This window comes from Apus apus, chromosome 24 (genome assembly GCF_020740795.1).
Source record: "Apus apus isolate bApuApu2 chromosome 24, bApuApu2.pri.cur, whole genome shotgun sequence".
Classification (NCBI taxonomy): Eukaryota; Metazoa; Chordata; class Aves; order Apodiformes; family Apodidae; genus Apus; species Apus apus.
In genome coordinates, this window is record NC_067305.1 from 1477646 (window position 1) to 1496895 (window position 19250).

Sequence of the window (19250 nt, forward strand, 5' to 3'; positions counted from 1 at the left end):
ATAAAAGGGCAGATTATGAGTAAACTTTTGGTCTGACAGTGAAGGCAGCGAGACGCTGGTTGCCCAGAGAACTTGTGGAAACCCACCAGGGGAAGTGTTCAAAGTCAGGTTGGATGGGGCTGTGACCAACATTACCTACTGAAAGGTGTCCCTTCCCAGTGCCAGGGCTGGCAAGTAGATGATCTCCAGAGGTTCCCCACAACACAAACTGTTCCTTAGTGCATGAAAAGACCCAAGGATGCCCCAGTGATGGTCCTCAAGCTCCCTCACACCATCCTGCAAAGAGCACATCCACCCCAGACAACAAAGTTATCTGCAAAGACTTTTATTAACTCCAAGGGATTAAAAAGTGGCCAAACCACCTCCCCCTCCCCACAGGGCAGCCATGGGTCCTGGCTGGGCCACCAACATTGCACCTGAGTTTCAATAAACAAACAGCTTCCCAGAAGAACAGCACAAGGAGTGCTGCACCGACCCCCCCGGCCTTCCCATGCCTCAGGGGATCCAGACACCTCTTCCATGGGACACCAGCAGTGGCCCAGGCTTGGACCTGGGCTCAGAGACGGACAAGGAAGGCCAGGTCAAGAACATCAGGAATGTGAAGCTCATCCAGGTGCAGGGGGGAGGCAGTGAAGGGCAGGTGCACAGGGAAGAGGTGGCTGGTGTCCACCAGCAGCTGACCGGGTCCCTCTCCATGCTGGTCCTGCAGCTGCTTCTGTAGGGACAGAGTGCTCATGTCCAGAGCTGCCCTAGTGAGGGTGCCCATGGGGACAGCCCCCAGGCAGCACCACAACCCCAAGAGGTCCCTGGTACCTCAACTCTGCTGATGAAGCTGGGACTGACACGCTCCTCCAGCCCTGCAGCCGGGGTGTAAGCCCGAAGGATCTTCACAACCTGGAGGAGACGATGGGGACCATGAGCAGGAAAGGGCTGGGCACATCCAGACACTGCTGGGTGTGGGATGGTCCCCAGCCCAGCGGCTCCCTCACGCCCCCAGGGAGCTGGAGGAGCCCCAGGCTAGGAGTGCTGGCAGGCAGCAAGATCCCCCACCCCCCAGTACCTGCTGGGGTGACAGCACCGTGCACAGGCTGCAGAGAGCTCCAGCGTCCTCCTCTGTCACCTTCTTCACCTGCAGCAGCTGGGCAGCCTGGACCAGGGGCTCCAGCACCTCCCGGGCCCCGCTCTGCTGCAGCCCCTCTGCCCGCAGCCACTGCTCCACCTGGCTGATGTTGTACCTGCAGGGACCCCGGCTCAGGGGGAGGCCCGGGCCGTGCCCAGCCCCTCCAACACCCACCCTGCACGGGGACTCACCTGAGCTGGATGCCACGGCTCCAGGAGCACGTGTCCCTTCTCAGCAGCAGGTAGTTGAGGGTGGTGCCGCTGAGGAGGAAGAGGAGCTGGCGCAGGGCCTGGTGGCCCACGCTGGGGGCCAGCCCGTGGTGGTCCAGAGACGCACGGAAGGAGCCCAGGACCTGCAGCAGCTCGGGCAGAGTGTGGGCAGGGGCTGGCGAGGAGCAGCGGCGGCCGGGAGGGCAGGAGGAGGAGGACAAGCCCTGGATGGGCTCACTCTCCAGCATTGCGGCAACTAGAGGGGAGGAAGGGCTGCTTGGAGCCAGGCAGAGCCCCCCGGGCTGTGCCTCAAGGAGCCAGTGCTCTGCTCCTTGGCCTGCAAGGAAGCTGGGGAGGGACTTCTTACAAGGGCATGGAGTGATGGGATGAAGGGTAATGGCTTTAAGCTAGAAGAGATTGAGGTGAGACATGAGGAGGAAGTTCTGGGGTGTGAGGGTGGTGAGACCCTGGCCCAGGTTGCCCAGGGAAGCTGTGGCTGCCCCATCCCTGGGGGTGTTGAAGGGCAGGTTGGATGGGGCTTGGAGCAGCCTGGGCTGGGGGGAGGTGTCCCTGCCCATGCAGGGGGGTTGGAACGAGATTATATTTCAGGTCCTTTCCAAACCAAACGAGTCTGATTCTATGATTCTGTGGTCCCAGCCAGGAATGCAGAGGCCAGTGATCCCTACAGAATAGTTGGCCCAGCCTGGCTCCTGCTCAGAATCACCACCAAGGCTGGAAAAGATCTTTAGGCTGGACTTGATCATCTTAAAGTCCAGCTCTATGAAGCTGCAAGGCAGGGGACAGAACAGAGCTCCCCATGGAGGCACCACAGCACAAGGGAACAGGGCTCCCTACGGAAGCAGCACAGGTGGGAGCTCCCCGTGGAGGCACCGTGGTGCTGAACCCCATTTAGCTCCTCCAAGCCGGGATGCTGCAGGAACACATGGTCCCTCAAAGGGAGCCCCCAGTTCAGAGCCCACCTCCCCCTCCAGGCACAGCCCCCACCAGAGCAGCAGTTCAGAGCTCAGGGCTCCCTCCCTGAACCAGCCCCGCAAGCCCCCGACCCCGGCCGTACCGATCATGGGCTTGAGGCGTTTCTCGGTGGTGCGGATGAGCTGCTGGTAGAGCTGGACCCCCAGGGCGCCCAGGCTGCGGCAGGAGCCCCGCGGGTCCAGGTGCCGCAGCCGGTGCTGGTTCTGCCGCGCCGTGTTCCCCTGCCAGTAGCGCTGCAGGCACAGGCTGGGTGAGACCCCGGGGGACAGCCCCGGCCCCCCAGCCAGCAGCAGTGCCAGCCCAGCGGGGGGACACACACCCAGCTCCCCCCGGGAGGGGGCAGCCCCCGCAGCCCAGCCCTACCTCCTCCTGCCCGTACTGGCGCAGGCAGTTGAGGAGCCGGCAGGTGTTGGCCAGCCAGAGTGTCACCACCTCAGGGTTGTCACTCTGCTTCTGCAGGAAGGAACGGAGAGCACGGGAGTCAGCGGGGCTCGGGGGGGACAGCAGCCAGCCCTCACCCCCTTGGCAGCTCGGTGAGCCACACAGGGCTGCAGCCTGAGGAGGGCTGGAGGGTGCAGAGCTGCAGGACCCTCTCCCAGGAGCCCTGCAGCACCCCTGGACACCCCTCACCACAGGAGATGCCCAGGGTGGAGACTGCAGCCCGGCACATGCTGTGTCCTGAGGGACCCCGGTGCCCCCCCACCTTGTCCAGTGAAGCTCCTGCTCCTCAGCCCAACCCACAGCCCTGAGCCCAGCACCTTCATGACCCTTTTGATGGCATCAATGGCCGCATCCAGGAGCGAGCAGGCCCGGGGCTCGTCACAGCAGTGGTCTGCATGCCTCAGGCACAGGAAGAGGATGTAGGCTGGCAGGTCTGGGAGGGCCCAAGGGCTGCTCTGTGGTCTGTAGTCTGCAGGGGAAAGAGGACAGTTAGCAACCAGGCAGCTACAGAAAGCTGGTCCTGAGCCAGGCAACGTTGGAAGGATGAGCCCACATGGAGGTTGGCAAGAAACCCTAGCAGGGACCAAGCTGGGGTAAAGGGTCCCCATCTCTCCAAACCCTACCTGTGATGATGGCCTTGATGATGCGCCCTTGGTCCTCCATCCTCCATGCCAGCATAGCCTGAGACAGCCCAGCCTGAGGCAGGACCATGGGGGACCAGGACAGGGCCACAGTAGATGCTGCCAGTTCCTGTGCTGGCCCAACAGCCTCTCTCTTTGCTGTGGGAGAGGAGCACAGGTCACATCCTGCTGTGTCCTGTGCTGTGGGGCCCAGATCAGGGCCCTTCAGCTCAGTCCAATGCACCTCAGCATCTGTTTGGGGGGACTCTGCTCCCCACACTGGGTGATGCTCCAGCCTCAAACCAGGATAGTGGTCATGGGGCTAGCAAGCCCCCCCATCTCCCTCCAGTGCAGGAACTTGCCTGTCAGCTCCTGGATCTGCTTTGCATAGGCTCTCAGCTGCTTCTGGAGCTTCAGTGTGGTCCTCTCCTGCTTCTCCAGCTTCTGGGACAGTTCCTGGGCAGAGACAGCCCCAGCAGGGCTCAGCCAGCCTCCCTCAGCAACACCCCCCAGCACCCACCACAGGGAGCAGAGCTGGGGGTGCAGCAGGGTCCCCTGCATTGCTCCCTAAGGGGCTGATGCACCAGGCAGTGCCATGGAAACCAGCCCCGAGCCCCGTCCTGCCCATCCCCGTCCCTTACCCAGTTCTCCTCCTTGAGCTGCAGGACGTGGTGCTGCAGCCCCTCCTGCCCCTGCTGCCGCTGCAGGTCCTGGATGAGAGCTGCCTGCTGCTGGCTCAGCTGCTTGAGGGAGCGGATGTCGAGGTGCAGCCCTTCCACCTCCTCCTCGTGCTGCTGCTTCTCCTCCTGCAGCTGACTCGCCAGCAGCCTGCACACACACCCAGGGAAACTGAGGCACCGACGTCCTTCAGCTGCTGCAGCCCGGCCCCTGGGGGGGGGGCTTCTCCCCTAAAGCCCTGAGAACTCTCCTGCAGGGACTCTGGGGGCATCACAGCCCCGGCTTTGCTGCCTCGGGCTTTGCTGAGCCTCCAGCACTCCTGGCACAGCCAGGAACAGGCTGCACCAGCCCTGCCCTCCCCGTGGGCTCTTCTTGAGCCCAGGGCACCCAGTCTGCTCATGCAGTGCCTGTTATCAGAGCAAGGCAGGAAAGCACAGCTGGGTGTGCTGGAGAGAAGGGCAGGAGAGCCAGGGCTGCCCCTACCCAGCAGGACAGCGAGGGACAGGGTGCCCTTGCTTCCCCAGCCTCCCTGGGGCTGCAGGACCTGTAGCACGAGAGGAGGTGGCTGCTTCAAGGAGGATTTGCAGCTGCAACCCCAGCCACGGTTGGTTAGAACACCAGGGAAAGTCCCACCAGCAGCATGGACCCCAAAGCCCAGCGTGGGGAACCCAAGCTCAGCTGGGCACCATCTCCCTGGGCCCACCCTCACCTGTTGGCAGCCTGCACCGTATCGTACGCCCGCTTCAGGTCCTCATCCACTGCCCCCTTCTCTGGGCTCCTGCCCAGCCCCAGCATCTCAGCCAAGTTCTGCAGAGAGAGGAGCACAGGGTGAGGCCAGCCCCACCAGCCTGGAGCTGCTCAGGGCAGAGGGGCAGGGGCTCACCCTGCGCTTGAGGAAGTCCAAGGGTTTCCTCTCCTGCTCCATGGGGGCCTTGCACCTTCGCAGCTCCTCCCGGGTCCGGGCCAGCTCCTCGTTGGCTGCACTGAGCTGCCCCAGGAGGAGAAGGTAGGCCTTCTCAAAGGGATCCTGGCCCACACCACCATTCAGTGGCACCTCACTGCTGGGCTGGGGCTGCAGCCCCTCTGGCACCGGCTGCCCGTGCTCCTCTGGCCCCTGGGTGCAGAGATGGAGTTTGGCACAGCAGCCAGTGCTGGGCACCAGCACCAGAACTCCTGCAGATGCCCAGCCAGGAGCCCCAGAGCACAGCTGTCCCCACAGCCAAGGGAAGGGGCAGTCCACTTGTCACCTCCACCCCACCAGTGCCACCACGAGCCTCAGCCTGCTGGTCAGAGCCGTCTTGTGAGGGAGCTGTGGACATGGAGGACAAGTAGCTGCTCTCAGAGCCCAAGAAGCTCTCTGTCGAAGGGGACCGTCTCAAGGTGCTTTGCTGAATGAGGAGAGAAAGACAAGGTTGCTCCCCCTGCAGCCCAAACACCTGCTGGGCCATCAGCTGGGGCAGAGCAGCATTAGCACCAGGAGGACACCTTGGTTTGGTGACACCCCAGCAGCAGAGCCGGGGTGCAGAGGGTGCCCTGGCCCGGCTGGCACTGCTCACAAGGAGCTGAAGGAGGGGTAGCCCCAAGCCCCCCCGTGTCCCTGCCAGCCCCTCACCCTGTGCAAGGCCATCTCGTCCCGCAGGCTCTCGAAGCCCTGCTCCAGGCGGGTGTACTCCCGCACCAGGCTCTGGTACCGCGCCCGCTCCTCCTCCAGCTCCTGCCGCAGCCCCTGGCTCTCCCGCGCCGAGCGCTGGTGCTGCTCTGCGGGGACAGAGAGCAGGGAGTGGGGACAGAGCCAGAACCCCCTGCCAGGGGACACGCAGGAACACACCAAGCCCTCAAGACCAAGGGAAGGGGATGAAGGGAACTGCAGATCCCTTTTACCTTCCAGGTCCTGCGACTGCTCCAACGTGCGCTGGATCAGGGCGTCCCGCTCCTCCCCCAGCTGCAGCTTCACGGCCTCCACCTCTGCCAAGCGCTGGGGACAGCGGAGGAGCAGGTACAGGCAGAGCCCTGCCTGGGGCCAGCCCTGCCTGCCGCAGGTCTCCTCCGGAGGCCACCCCACAGCAGGACACACAAGGTGCTGCCAGATCCCTGGAGACCCCCCACGGAGCCCCAGCAGAGCAAGCACATCCCCCTGCCAGACCAACCTGCCGGAGCTCCTCGACCTCCTGGGCCAGGCAACTCTTTGCATGGTGCCTCTCCAGCTCAGCCAGTCGCTCCTGCAGCTGCTGGACCCGAGCATCCCGGGCCACATCCTCCCGCAGGAGCTGCAGCTCAGCCCGCAGGCGCTGCACCTCCTGGGCATGGGCAGCAGTCAGCCCCGACAGCTGCTCCACCAGCTGCTGCTTCTCCTGGGCCTGGGGACAATGGGCAAAGCACCTGAGACTGGTGGCCAGGAACAAGAGCATGTCCCCACTTGTCTCAGCAGTGAGAGCCCCTGCCCTTCTGCAACAAACCTGGGCACTCCACTTCCCATCCATCTGTTTGGAGCCCTGAGCCTCTGGTAACAACTCAAATAGAGCTCAGGCCTGGGAGAACAGCTCTCCACGCCATCCTACATGAAGCCACTCATGAGCTTTGCCATGGCTCTGCAGTCCATTGCCCACCTCTTGGCCAGCCCCAACAGCAGTATTTTCCAGCCCTGCTTCCCTCAACTCCCAGAGACAGGATCACACCACAGAAGCCCTTGCCTCCCCTCCACAGACACCCCCAGAAATGGAGTGGTGACCACTGAAGCAGACACACTCACCCAGATGGCAACAGCAGATGCTGCTGGCAGGAGCACGGTGGAAAAAACACCCACATGCCAGAAGCGTTCCCAGCACGTGACACTGTGCTGCAAGGCTGCACCCAAACAAGCACCTAGGAGGGTGCCCAGCCTATCCCCAGGGCCACATCCATGTGGAGCACCAAACATCCAGGAATGAGACCCTGATGCACGACTCCCACCTGGGGACACGTGTCAGACAGGACCAGCTCCTGCCCCAGAGCCAGAGGACAAGGCCAGGTGTGGGCTTGGCTGCACAGCGACCCGCAAGCCATGTCCTGCAGGACACACTGGGAGCCAGAGGGGGCTGAAGGCAGCACCCACCTGCTCATCCAGCCTGCACTGCAGCTGGATCACCTTGATCTCCATGCCCTTGTGCAGCTGCTTGTAGTGCTCGACCGAGCGGGCCTGGACCCGCAGCCGCCGCAGCTCCCGCCGCGCCCGCGCCCGCCGGCAGCAGCTCTGCAGGAAGACGACGGCCCCGCGCAGGCGGGCGTAGCGGGCGCGGGCCAGCCAGCCCCTGACAGCAGCCTGGATCACCACGGCTTTCTGGTGCCACACCATCTGTGAGGGGACAGAAGGGACTGTGGCAGCACAGCCACCCCCCTCACCGGTGGCGCCCGCTGCCCTGCCAGGCTCCCACCTGTCGGTACAGGCGGCGGGCGAACATGCCCCGGGCAAAGGCTTGGATGGTGAGGGCAGCCTGGCGCAGGCGGAGGTAGGAGCGCCGGGCCAGGACCATCCTCAGGGTCTTCTGCAGCACCACAGCAGCCTTGGTCCTTCTCAGCATCCTGAGCAACCTGCAGGAGGGGCAGAGAGCCAGGCGGGGGGTGACGGGGCAGCCCAGCTCGTGCCACGGGGCAGCCCAGCTCGTGCCACGGGGCAGCCCCGCTCGTGCCACGGGGCAGCCCCGCTCGTGCCACGGGGCAGCCCCGCTCGTGCCACGGGGCAGCCCCGCTCGTGCCACGGGGCAGCCCCGCTCGTGCCACGGGGCAGCCCCGCTCGTGCCACGGGGCAGCCCCGCTCGTGCCACGGGGCAGCCCAGCCCAGAGCCAGGAGCCAGCTCACCCCGCGGCCCAGCTCTGCCCCCGCTCCCCGCCGCCCAGCCCGGCTCACCTGCGGGCCAGCAGGCCCCGCGCGTGGCGCTGCAGGCAGGCGGCCGCAGCTCGTGCCCGCGCCAGGCGCCGCCGGGCCAGCCAGCCCCGCAGCCACCGCTGCAGGGACGTACAGGCCGCCCGCAGCCGCCGGCTCCGCAGCTCCTCCAGCTGAGCCACCTGCCCAGCCTGGAAAAACACCTTGTTCTTCCCACAGCGGTACTTGCTGGGATCCTGCGGGCAGAGGCGAAGTCAGTCCCAGGGATGAGACGTGCCCTAGCCTGGATCCCTCAGCAGTGAAGCTCCTCATGGCACCAAGCCCCTCATCCAGCCTCCCTGGAGGGCGAGTTCCTCCCCACCTCCCGGCTCAGCCATGGCTGCACCCCCCACTGGGCACCCACACGTGGGGAGAAGCATCTGCAAGGGATGCTCTGGTCCCCTCCCCCAAGCAGGAGCCTTACTTGGAGCAGCCTCTCCAGGGCAAGGCTGCAGATCTGCTTTGTGTCAGTGCCCATCAGCTCCTCTCTGCTCACCAGAGCCCTGTACCTCTCCAAGAACTCCTGGTACGTCCACCTGGGGGGACAGAAGGGTCAGGGGTGCAGGAGAGTGGGAGCACCCAGGGTGCAGCTGAAGCAGGGGGGTACCTGGAGGGGTAGCCCAAGGCACTGATCCGGATGGTCTCCAGGACCCCGCAGGCTCGCAGCTGCTCCACTGCTCGTCTGGAGTCAAACCTGGGGCGAAGAGGGGCTGAACTGGAACAGGTGCCAGCCAGCTTGGCACGGCCCCAGCTAGGCAGGAGGGACACACAGCAGAGGGGCAGCAGTGCCCCACAGCGTCCCCACCCCAGCACTCACACGAAGGGCTGTTTGGCATCGTTGGGTTTGATGCAGCGGATGTAGTGGGGGGTGGTGCTGCCCAGCGTCTCCATCAGCCGGTTCAGGGAGGCTTTGAACTGCAGAGGACGAGGCAAGGATGGGCAGGGCCAGCAGGAACACCCTGGGGTTCCCCAGGCCAGGGTCTCCTTGGGGCTAACCCCAGCCCTGCTTGCCCAGTGCCCCCATACCTGGCTGGAGATGGACTTCTTGCTCTTGCGGCTGCCGGGCAGGGACCTGCGGCCGGGCCGAGCAGCCGCCCGGTGCCCGCTGGACCTGCGGGACTGCAGGGACACGGGGCCCTGCCCCTCCTCCAGGAAGAGCTCGGTGAGCAGGGCAGACTGTGCAGAGCAGAGCTGTAAGAACCAGGCAGACCCCACATCCCCAGTACCCAGGGAGCCGCCACCACCACCAGCAGGGACAGCCCAAGAGACCACAGGCTCCACAGAGGCCAGCCCAGGGCACAGTCCTGCCCTGAACACTGAAGATGTGCCAGATCCAGCCCCACCAGCTGCTTTGCCCAGGAAAAACCAAAGTGCAAGCCATGGGCACCTTCCCAGGTGTGCTCTAGTACCCTCCAAGATGTCTCTTACCTTCTGCCATAGCCATACAGGGTGAAAGGGAGAAGTGACAGTGTCACAGACCTGGAAGCAGCAGGACCCTCCCAGCCCTCTCAGCAAGGACACGGCTGAAGTGTCCCTCAAGATAGGGAAGCCAAAGACAGGGGAACAGGGTGGGGAGCACCCACAACTTAGGGCACCTTGATGATGGCCAACACTGCCTGGGCTGTGCCAGCAGGCAGAAAGGGAGTCACCCTGCTTGGTTCATGCCTCCTCCACCATCAGCCCTTCCCAGCCCCACAGGCTCTGCCCTACACAGCCCCTACTCAGGGTGACTCTCACCTTGCTGGCTCTCAGCAGCCCCACCAGCTCCTCAGGGACAGCATCCCCATTCTTCTCCACAAACCCATCACACTGATATTCCACCTGGCAGGAGACAGGACAGGCACCAGCATTAACCAGCAGCTTCCCAGCCCAGCTTGGACAGAGCCCAAGGCTTTTGGAAAATGTCCTTGCAGGAGTCAGAGGAGCTGCTGGTGGCCACACTGTTTAGCTCCTGCCCTGCTGCAAGGCTGCTGACAGGAACTATCACAGGTAGAGCTTCCACATTTTTATCCTCAGTTGAAGAGCTGCAGCCCAGCACTCACCTTCCACTGGACCCAGTTCCCAGCCTGGGAGGCTGCAGGAGCTGCCACCACCACCAGCTCCAGCCAGGGCTGCCCATTGCTGCAGAACCACTGCTGAGCACCACCACCACCCCCCTCACCAGGGCTGTACTGCCACAGCTGTCCCCACCTTGCCAGCAAAGTGACAGACCACAAAAGCATCCTTGGGCCTCTTGGGCTTCTGGAAGTGGGAGCTAGTGAGATGGGTCTTGTAGAGCTTCTGGGCCCAACTACCATCATTGCCTTTGGGCATCTGAAAGACAAACAGGTCAGAAGGGGAAGCAAGGGGGGGCTGGGGGGAGGGGAGGCACAGCAGCCTGCTCCTGGCACCCCTTTCCCACCTTGCACTCCTCATTCAGCAGGTCCAGGATGCCAAGCCGACCCTCGATGAGCTCAATGCATGGCTGGTTGTCACAGTAGTCAATGAAGACCCAAGGGATCTCCTCCATCACATACTCCTCCTGCTCCAGCTTGAAGACATGCTGAAGGGCAGGGAGAGCAGAGCAGGACTGAGGCAGGAGGGGACAAAGGTGGCCAGCCACCAGGCAGGGGCTTACTCTACAGAAAACACCTGAGCAGCCCTTCTCCTGGACCACAACCACTCGGGGAGAAAGGAAAGGACCATGTCCAGCTCCAGCAGCCTCCCAGAGCCCATGTGTGTAGCCCCAGCCCCATTCAAGGCAGAGAGCACCAAAAGCACCAGCACAGCAGGGATGTGCAGGGCTCACCCTCACACTTCTGGGTGACACTCACCAGGTTGAAGAGCTGCTGCAGCTTCTCGTTGGCATAGTTGATGCAGAACTGCTCAAAGCTGTTGAGCTCAAACATCTCAAAACTGCAGGAAGCAGAGACCTGCCTGAAGCAGCTGCTGGCCAGAGCCAGCCCAGCCAGCCACGAGCTCCAGGCACAGGCACCCAGCTGGTCCCATGTCCCAGCTGGAGCAGCTGGTGGCTGCAGACCCACAGCTGACCATGCCCTTCAGGCAGCCCAGGAGAGGGGAGCAGCTCTTACCCGTAGATGTCCAGGATGCCAATGGAAGTAGAGTGGCCCTCCAGGGACCGCAGGGCACAGTTCACCCTGCTCACCATCCACCTGAAGACCTGTCCATACATATGCTTGGCCAGTGCATCCCGGGCTTGGAGTGCCTGCTGCCTGGAGAGGGGCTTCAGGTAGGTCTCGCCAGCAGTGACCAGCTTGCTGTGGCAGAGCCAGTGGATCACCTGGGAGGCCTCAACCCCCAGCAACGTGCAGAACTGTCCTAGGGCCTCATCAGCAGCCTGCAGAGAGACAGACCTGTCACTGGGGTGGTGGTGAGATGTGGCTCCTGCTGCCAGCACAGCTCAAGGGCCAGTTTGGGAGGTGCAGGCAGCAAGTTCTCTCCCACCTCCACAAAGCAGCTGTCCCCACGACGCTCCCTCACTCTGACCACAACGTTGCCCAGGTGCAGGATGGCAGCCAGGACACTGAATAGCTCCAGCTGGTCAGCCTCAGGGACACCTGGGACACAGCACAGGCATGAGGGACTCCTCAGGCTTCCCCCACCCCTTGTGGGTCTGACCCCCTGAATCACACAAGCCAGAGGGATGGGAATGGCCCTGGGACACCTGGGACACCCAGCCCTGGGGCAGCTGGCACCAGCAGCTCAGTGAGGCCTGGATCGATGGGTTGAGGCTCTGCAGAGGGACCTGGACAGGCTGAATTGATGGGTTAAGGGCAACTGAATGAGGTTCAACAAGGCCAAGTTCCAGGTCCTGCTCCTGGGTCACACCAACCCCAGGAACCACTCCAGGCTTGGGGAACATGGGTTGGAAAATGCCCGTGGAAAAGGACCTGGGAGTGTTGGTCACAACAGCTGAATATGAACCAGAGAGTGCCCAGGTGGCCAAGGAGGCCACCAGCAGCCTGGCTTGTACCAGCACTGGTGTGGCCAGCAGGAGTAGGGCAGGGATTGTCCCCCTGTGCTGGCACTGGTGGGGCCAGACCTGGAATCCTGGGGTCAGTTCTGGGCTCCTCAGCACAGGAAGGACACGGAGGGGCTGGAGCATGTCCAGGGAAGGGCAGTGGAGCTGGGGAAGGGGCTGGAGCACAAGTGTGAGCAGGAGCAGCTGAGGGAGCTGGGGGTTCAGCCTGGAGACAAGGAGGTGAGGGGAGACCTGCTGGCTCTGCAGCTGCCTGAGAGGAGGTTGGAGCCAGGGGGGTCGGGCTCTGCTCCCCAGGAACAAGTGATGGGACAAGAGGAAATAGCCTCAGGTTGTGCCAGGGGAGGCTGAGATTGGATCTTGGGAACAGTTTCTTCCCCAAAGAGTTGTCAGGCCCTGGCCCAGGCTGCCCAGGGCAGGGGGGGAGTCCCCATCCCTGGAGGGGTTTCAAAGCCCTGTAGATGTGGTGCTGGGGGACATGGGGCAGTGGTGGCCTTGGCAGGGCTGGGTTAGTGGTTGGACCTCCCAGAATAATTTAATGGTTTGGGTTGGAAGGGACCTTCAAGATCATCAGGTTCCAACCCCCTGCATGGGCAGGGACACCTCCCACCAGCCCAGGCTGCTCCAAGCCCCATCCAAGCTGCCCTTCAACACTGCCAGGGATGGGGCAGCCACAGCTTCCCTGGGCAACCTGGGCCAGGCTCTCACCACCTTCACACAAGAATTTCCTCCTCATGTCTCACCTCAATCTCCCTCTTCCAGTTTTAATCCCTCCCCCCTTGTCCTCTCACTCCCTGCCCTTGTCCCAAGTCCCTCCCCAGCTTTCCTGTAGGTCCCAGGATGAATTTAAAGATGATCTTAAGACTTGATGACCTGAAGTCTTTTCCAACCAAACCAATTGGATTATATGACAGCCCTGGGGCCCAGCCCTGCCCACCCCACCGAGCCTGGCCAGGCCCTACCCAGCAGTGTCAGGGCATGGCGGGTTCCCTCCAGCTCAGCCACATCCTCGGTGCTCTGGGCTGCTCTGCCCTGGCAGGTGTAGTGGAAGGACTCTGCCCCACCTGTGAGACGTGTCAGGTTGTCAACCAGTGTCACCCAGCCCCCAGGGCTCCCACCCACCCTTATCCCACCCTCAGGAGCCTGGGGAGGCCAGGAGGACCTGGCACTGCCCAGCATGGGATGCACCAGCAGCAAACTGGGACATGGGAGGGACATGGGTGCACTCACGGAGACCCAGGCCCTGGAGCTCAGGCAGGGTGGCAGAGGCACAGAGCTGGTAGAAGATGTGGTAGTTCCTCTCTGCTTTTGCCTGCAGATGAGCAAGAAAATCCCCATGAAGCCTGGTCACCTCGGGTCACCCTGCTCCCCTGCAGCAGGGCTGCAGGTCTGGGGGCAACAGACCCCTTCCTCTCTCCCAGCTTGACTCAGCAGGGCTGGAGTTGCTTCCCCAGGGGAGAACTGGGGCTCCCACTTAGCCCTGTCCCCATGCTACCCTGCAGACTCACCTGGAAGGTGACACGAGACTTCTCCAGTAGGTAGGTTCTGATGGTGGCCCCTGTGACCTGCGCTTGGCTGAAGCCGATCTCGATGTACTTCCCAAAGCGGCTGCTGTTGTCATTCCTGGTGGTCTTTGCATTCCCAAAGGCCTGGTGGAGAAGGAGGGCAGCAGGTCTGAGCTGGCCCCAGATCTCCAGGTGCTCTGGAGCTCAGTCCCTGCCACCCACTGCACAGAGGGGGACAGACACAGCATCACATCAGGGATACAGGCCATGGGGAGAGCCTGCAGGGACACCCCATGGGACCTTGGGGACCCACCTCCATGACAGGGCTGGAGGCCAGCACCTTCTCCTCCATGCTGGAGTTGCCCAAGCAGCCCCCAACAGTGGTGAAGTATCTCATGGCATACTTGGCTGACGCCGTCTTCCCCGCGCCCGACTCACCACTGATGATGAGGGACTGGTTCCTCCCAAACCTACCGGAGAGGGACGTGAGCTGGGGACACCCTGCGACCCAGCAGGACCAGACACATCACAGCCCAGGGGGGGGCTTCGACCCTTCCCCACTGCAACCTTGCCATGCTCTCACCTCCCCATCTGCTTGTAGGCCTCCTCTGCCAAAGCAAAGATGTGGGGATCCATGTCCCCCATCTCACGGCCACTGTAGGCGTAGATCACCTCCTCCTCGTAGATGGGCAGCGGCTCGTAGGGGTTGATGGCAACGAGGACGATACCTGGAAGAAGAGGGCTGAGCCAAGGGCAGGGGGGCACCTGGGCCATGGGGAGGGGGTGCACGGGGCTCACCACAGTAGGTGTAGATGGTCTTGGCCTCCAGGAAGCGCCGGCGGAGCGAGTGCAGCACGGCCGGCTCGTGCAGGTGGCTCAGGGCCACCAGGTCATCGGCGCCAGAAAGGCAGTCAGGGTTGCAGAGAGGTGGCAGCTGGGACCCCACGGGGTAGGGCAGAGCCTGCAGGGGGGGAGGTGGAGCAGGAGCAGGGGACAAGTGCTGAGCAGGGTCAGGCAGGACAGGTCCGGGGGGAGGAACGGTGTCTGCAGGTCACACCTGGGCTGCTGGTCACCAGGAATCACAGCCCAGCCAGCACAGTGAGCTGAGCTGGAGGCCTTTTGGGAAGTCAGGGAGCATGAGCTGACCAGGCAGTCAGGGGACATGGCACCATGAGCCAGACACAGCCACAGCTGCTGGGCTCCTCCTCAGGCACCAGAGGGGACACATCCAGGCAATGCTCTGCACCCTGCTCAGCCTGGTTTGGGAACGCAGAAGTGAACTCTCTCCCACCTGGGATGACCAACCACAGGGCAAGCACAGGAGGGACCTGCTGGCCTGCACATCTCCAGCCTTACCGAGCCATCCTCCAGGCGCAGGTGGAGGACGGTGTCTCCTTCCTTGTAACCTCTGGTTATTTCTGCCACCTTCCAGACTTCAACACAGTCAGGGATCCACACCCGGGCACCCTGCAGGGACAAGAGAGGAAAAGGACCCCTGCAGAGAGAGACACAGCCCAGAGCCACAGCAAGCATCTGGCCACCAGCCTCCAAGCCAAGCATTGCAGCCCTCTCCACAGTTCCCACTCAGGAGAGTCAGTCCTGGTGCTCAGCAGGGTGAACCATGAGACCCAGAACCCTGTAGGTGTCCCACAGCCCCTTGGCTCCTGCAGGCAGATCAGCACCTCCGCAGGGAGTTCAGCACCTCTCCTGCCCTCAGCATGGGGACCTGTCTCTGCCCCACCCTGAGGACACAATCACACCTGCTGAAGAAGTCATGCCTGCCATCATGGAGGAGGGACCTCCTGCACCCCCATGGGGACAGCTGGGGTGTCCCTGCAGGCTCTCCCCATGGCCTGTATCCCTGATGTGATGCTGTGTCTGTCCCCCTCTGTGCAGTGGGTGGCAGGGACTGAGCTCCAGAGCACCTGGAGATCTGGGGCCAGCTCAAACCTGCTGCCCTCCTTCTGCACCAGGCCTTTGGGAATGCAAAGACCACCAGGAATGACAACAGGAGCCGCTTTGGGAAGTACACAGAGATCATCTTCAGCCAAGGAAGGTTTCTGAAAGCACAGAAGATGCCAAGCATCTTCCCAACAGATGTTCCCAAACCCCTGGAGCACTGGAGACCCAGCCATGTGGTTCAGCTGGGCAGAGGAACCAGGCTGAGGGCAGGGACATGCAGCACAAATCCCCTGTAGCTCCTGAGAGGATTCAGGCCCTGCCACCAGCTCTGCAGGCCCAGCCACAGGCACAGCAATAAGAAAAACCCACCCCCTGCCTTTTTTGCCCCACCACCCCCCTCCACATCTGCAGCTCCCTGGGGTCAGCCACAGTGGGCAGCTTTTGCCAAGGATCAACTGGCACCCATGGGACTCCTGCTCCCTGCCTCAGCTTCCCCTCTGCAGACAGTGGGTGCTGATGAAGCAGGAGCTCCCCAGAGTGGTGAGCCCTGACTCCCTCTGCACCCAGAGCTCAGCCTCAACACCTCCCTCACACCTGGAAAAAGCCTCTTTGGAGCCACAGCACAGGGAGCTGGATCCCACACGCAGCACGAGCAGAGCAGCACAACGTGGGGACAGGGGTAAAAACTGGGCCAAAAACCCCTCAGACCCTGTCAACTGGCACAGGGTGCCCTGGGCTGGGGAAAGGCAGCTCCTGCTGCCCCTGGCACAGCACCCACAGCCTCTGCCAGGCACCACCTCAGCAGCTTCTGCCAGACTCTGGAGACCAAGTGCTGCTTCCAGTACCTCCCCCTGCTCCCAGCAGGCAGAGATGAGGCCACACTGGAAGTTTAAAACAAGGAAGGAAGAGGGAAAAATCCAACAGTTGCAGCTTTGCACTCGGGCTGAGGTGGGAGCCTGTCTCTGTTCCCACAACTCTGGGAGCTCCAGGGCTCAAACACATCAAGCTCTCACCCCAGGGGGCTGAGGCCAGACTCCTGCTAGAAACCGGGGCCTGAAAAACCATCCTGGTTCTGCTGAGTTTGCAAGTCCAGGGAACTTGGCTCACAGCAAAGCTTTCCAGGTCTGCAGCGTGTGGAGCTCGTGTTGATGCCTCATTAAAGTTGCTCACAGAAGCCCTGAGGAGGCTGGGGAAGGGGAAGGAAGGGGCTGAACTTTGGGTTCACATCCAAGGAACCCTCAGATGACCAAAGGGCCGGATTTGCAGCTGGAATGAGAAGGCAGGAGGAAGGAGAGCGGGCTGCAGGGGCAGCGCGGGGCAGCAGGACCCAGGAGCCGTCGTCTCGTACGAGCAGCAGCCGCTGGGGGGAGCGAAAATTGCACGAGCGGCAACTTCCCGGCAAGGCACGAAGGGATTTTAGGCTGAAATCCCAGCTGGACAAAAAAGCCTCCCCGCTGGCATCCCCTGCCGCTCCCCAGCCCCCCCAGGGACCCCCGGGCTGGAAGGTCACCTCGGGGCTCCCGGGGTGGCCCTCGGCTGCCAGCCCGGCCAGTGGCGGGGACAAGGGCACCCCCGGAGCCCCCCTGTGCTCTGCCCGGGGTCACACCTCGGTCCCCTGCGGGGACAGCGACAGCTCCGGCCCCCAGGAGTCATGCTGGGGTCCCCAGGGCTGGCCCACCCCCCGGGCTGCAGCCGCCGCGTGTGTCGCTGGGCGGAGGAGCCGCGGGCAGCGGCCGCCTCGGGGGGCAGGGCTGGAGGAGGGGGCAGCACCTTTGGGTGCCCGGGCAGCACCAACACCCTCCTCCCCCCTGCCAGGTGCTGCCGGGCCTCAGGTCCCCCCGGTGCCAGGGAGCCCCTGCAAGCCGGAGCGCCCCACGGCAGCAGCGCCCCGGGACGCGCTGCACCCCACGACGTGTCACCAAGGCGGGCACCCGTGGGGCGGTGACACGGGGGGACACCCAGGCCACGGCGCCTGCAGCCACCCGAGGTGCTGAGCCCCCGCGGGAGGGACAAGACACCCCCCTCAAGGCCTGTAACAAGCCCCCCCAGGACCAGCCCCTCCGCAGCCCCTCGGGGTGGGACCCCCGAGCCCCTCACCTGCACGTAGGGGCCCCCCGCGGCCATGGTGCCACCCCCGCTGCTGCGGGCACTGCCCCTCCCGCTGCCCGCAGCCCCTTTATGGCCGCTAATTGCCGCTAATTGGGGACAGGGCGGGTCATGGGTCCCCGCCCCCTCCCGCTCTGCCCCACAGCGGAGCTCCTGGAGGTGCTGGGAAGGGTCCCACCCGCTCCCGCTGCAGCACCCCAAGGTCCACCCCAGCTCAGACACCCCAAGGACCCCGATGCAGGGCACCTCGAGACACCCCCCACTCCCCGTTCGGGACACCCTGAGAATCCCCATAGGGGACACCCAAAGACTCCACTTGGAGCATCCTGAGAAGCTTTACCTGGTACCCCCGGCTCCCCAGGGGGTCAAGGGCATCTTCTGGCAGGTGCCCCAGGGCCTCGGCACAGCGGGATGTGCCACAACCAGCACCACGAGACTGGTGGCAAAAAGCACCACAGCTGAGGGTGCAAGGGGTGGCACCCAGGGACACCAGGAGGGCCTGGCACTTGGGGTGTGTTTGCATGGAATCACCAGCTGGTTTCGGTTGGAAGGGACCTTAAAGAGCATCTAGATCCAAACCCCCTGCATGGGCAGGGACACCTCCCACCAGCCCAGGCTGCTCCAAGCCCCATCCAACCTGCCCTTCAACACTGCCAGGGATGGGGCAGCCACAGCTTCCCTGGGCAGCCTGGGCCAGGCTCTCACCACCCTAGCAGTGAAGAATTTCCTCCTCATGTCTCACCTCCATCTCCCTCTCCCAGTTTTCATCCATCCCCCTCATCCCATCCCTCCCTGCCCTTGTCCCAAGCCCCTCCCCAGCTTTCCTGGAGCCCCTTCAGGCCCTGGAAGGTGCTCTCAGGTCTCCCTGGAGCCTTCTCTTCTCCAGGCTGAACACCCCAACTCTCCCAGCCTGTCTCCAGAGCAGAGCTGCTCCAGCCCTCCCATCATCTCCGTGGCCTCCTCTGGACTCTCTCCAACATCTCCATGTCCTTCCTGTGTTGGGGACCCCAGAACTAGCCCCAGCCCTGCAGGGGGGTCTCACCAGAGCAAAGGGGAGATCACCTCCCTGGACCTACTGGTCCCACTGCTTTTGGTGCAGCCCAGGACATGGTTGGTTTCCGGGCTCCCGTGCACGGTGCCAGCTCGTTGAGCTTCTCATCACTCAGCACTCCCAAGTCCTCCTCACGGCTGTTCTCAGTCCATTCTCCACCCAGCCTGTGTTTGTGCTTGGGATTGCCCTGAACCATCTGCAGGACTTCCCATTTGGCCTTGCTGAACTGAGTGCAGTCTGCACAGCCCACATCTCCAGCCTGTCCAGGTCCCTCTGGATGGCCTCCCTTCCCTCCAGTGTCACCAGGCCACACTACCTGGTGTCATCAGCAAACTTGCTGAGGGTCCTTCAATCCCACCATCCATGTCACCATCGAAGATGTCAAACAGCACCGGTTCCAACCCAACCGGTGAGGAACACCACTTGCCACTGGTCTCCACTGGGACCACAAGCCATTGACCCCAAGTCTTTGAGTGTGACCATCCAGCCAGTTCCTCACCCACCGAGTGGTCCATCCACCAAGTCCACATCTCTCTAACTTGGAGACATCTCACCCCCCATCACCCCATCCAACCTTGCACCCTGTGGGGTTTGCAGTATGGTCCATGCCCTGGCACACGGGAAGCAAGAGGAGCAAACACTGGGAGAAGCCAACCACGGGCAGACGAAGGGACAGATGGACACAGCCCAAAGGCAGAGCAGGGTGGCCAGGCCTGAGGACACCGAGCGGCAGTGAGACACCGTAGGT

At 63.1% G+C, this 19250-nt stretch overlaps 1 protein-coding gene across 1 annotated transcript; it reads right to left on the reverse strand.

Annotated features, from left to right (window-relative positions):
• Nucleotides 1–556: 556 nt before the first annotated feature.
• Nucleotides 557–17469, reverse strand: LOC127394154 (unconventional myosin-Va-like). The gene is made up of 37 exons (XM_051639964.1): nt 17443–17469; nt 14800–14910; nt 14242–14404; nt 14027–14171; nt 13757–13913; nt 13447–13587; nt 13169–13250; nt 12901–13002; nt 11404–11516; nt 11031–11296; nt 10773–10854; nt 10361–10501; nt 10150–10272; nt 9697–9780; nt 8986–9135; nt 8777–8874; nt 8567–8653; nt 8384–8495; nt 7945–8156; nt 7472–7628; nt 7153–7392; nt 6209–6418; nt 5943–6036; nt 5674–5819; nt 5309–5449; nt 4945–5175; nt 4771–4868; nt 4025–4211; nt 3746–3839; nt 3387–3542; nt 3081–3232; nt 2686–2775; nt 2405–2555; nt 1312–1585; nt 1061–1235; nt 814–894; nt 557–715 (listed from the first exon to the last, which is right to left on the reverse strand). The coding sequence occupies exons 1-37, from the start codon at nt 17467–17469 to the stop codon at nt 557–559; spliced, it is 5232 nt and encodes a 1743-aa protein (XP_051495924.1).
• Between the last annotated feature and the right edge of the window lie 1781 nt (nt 17470–19250).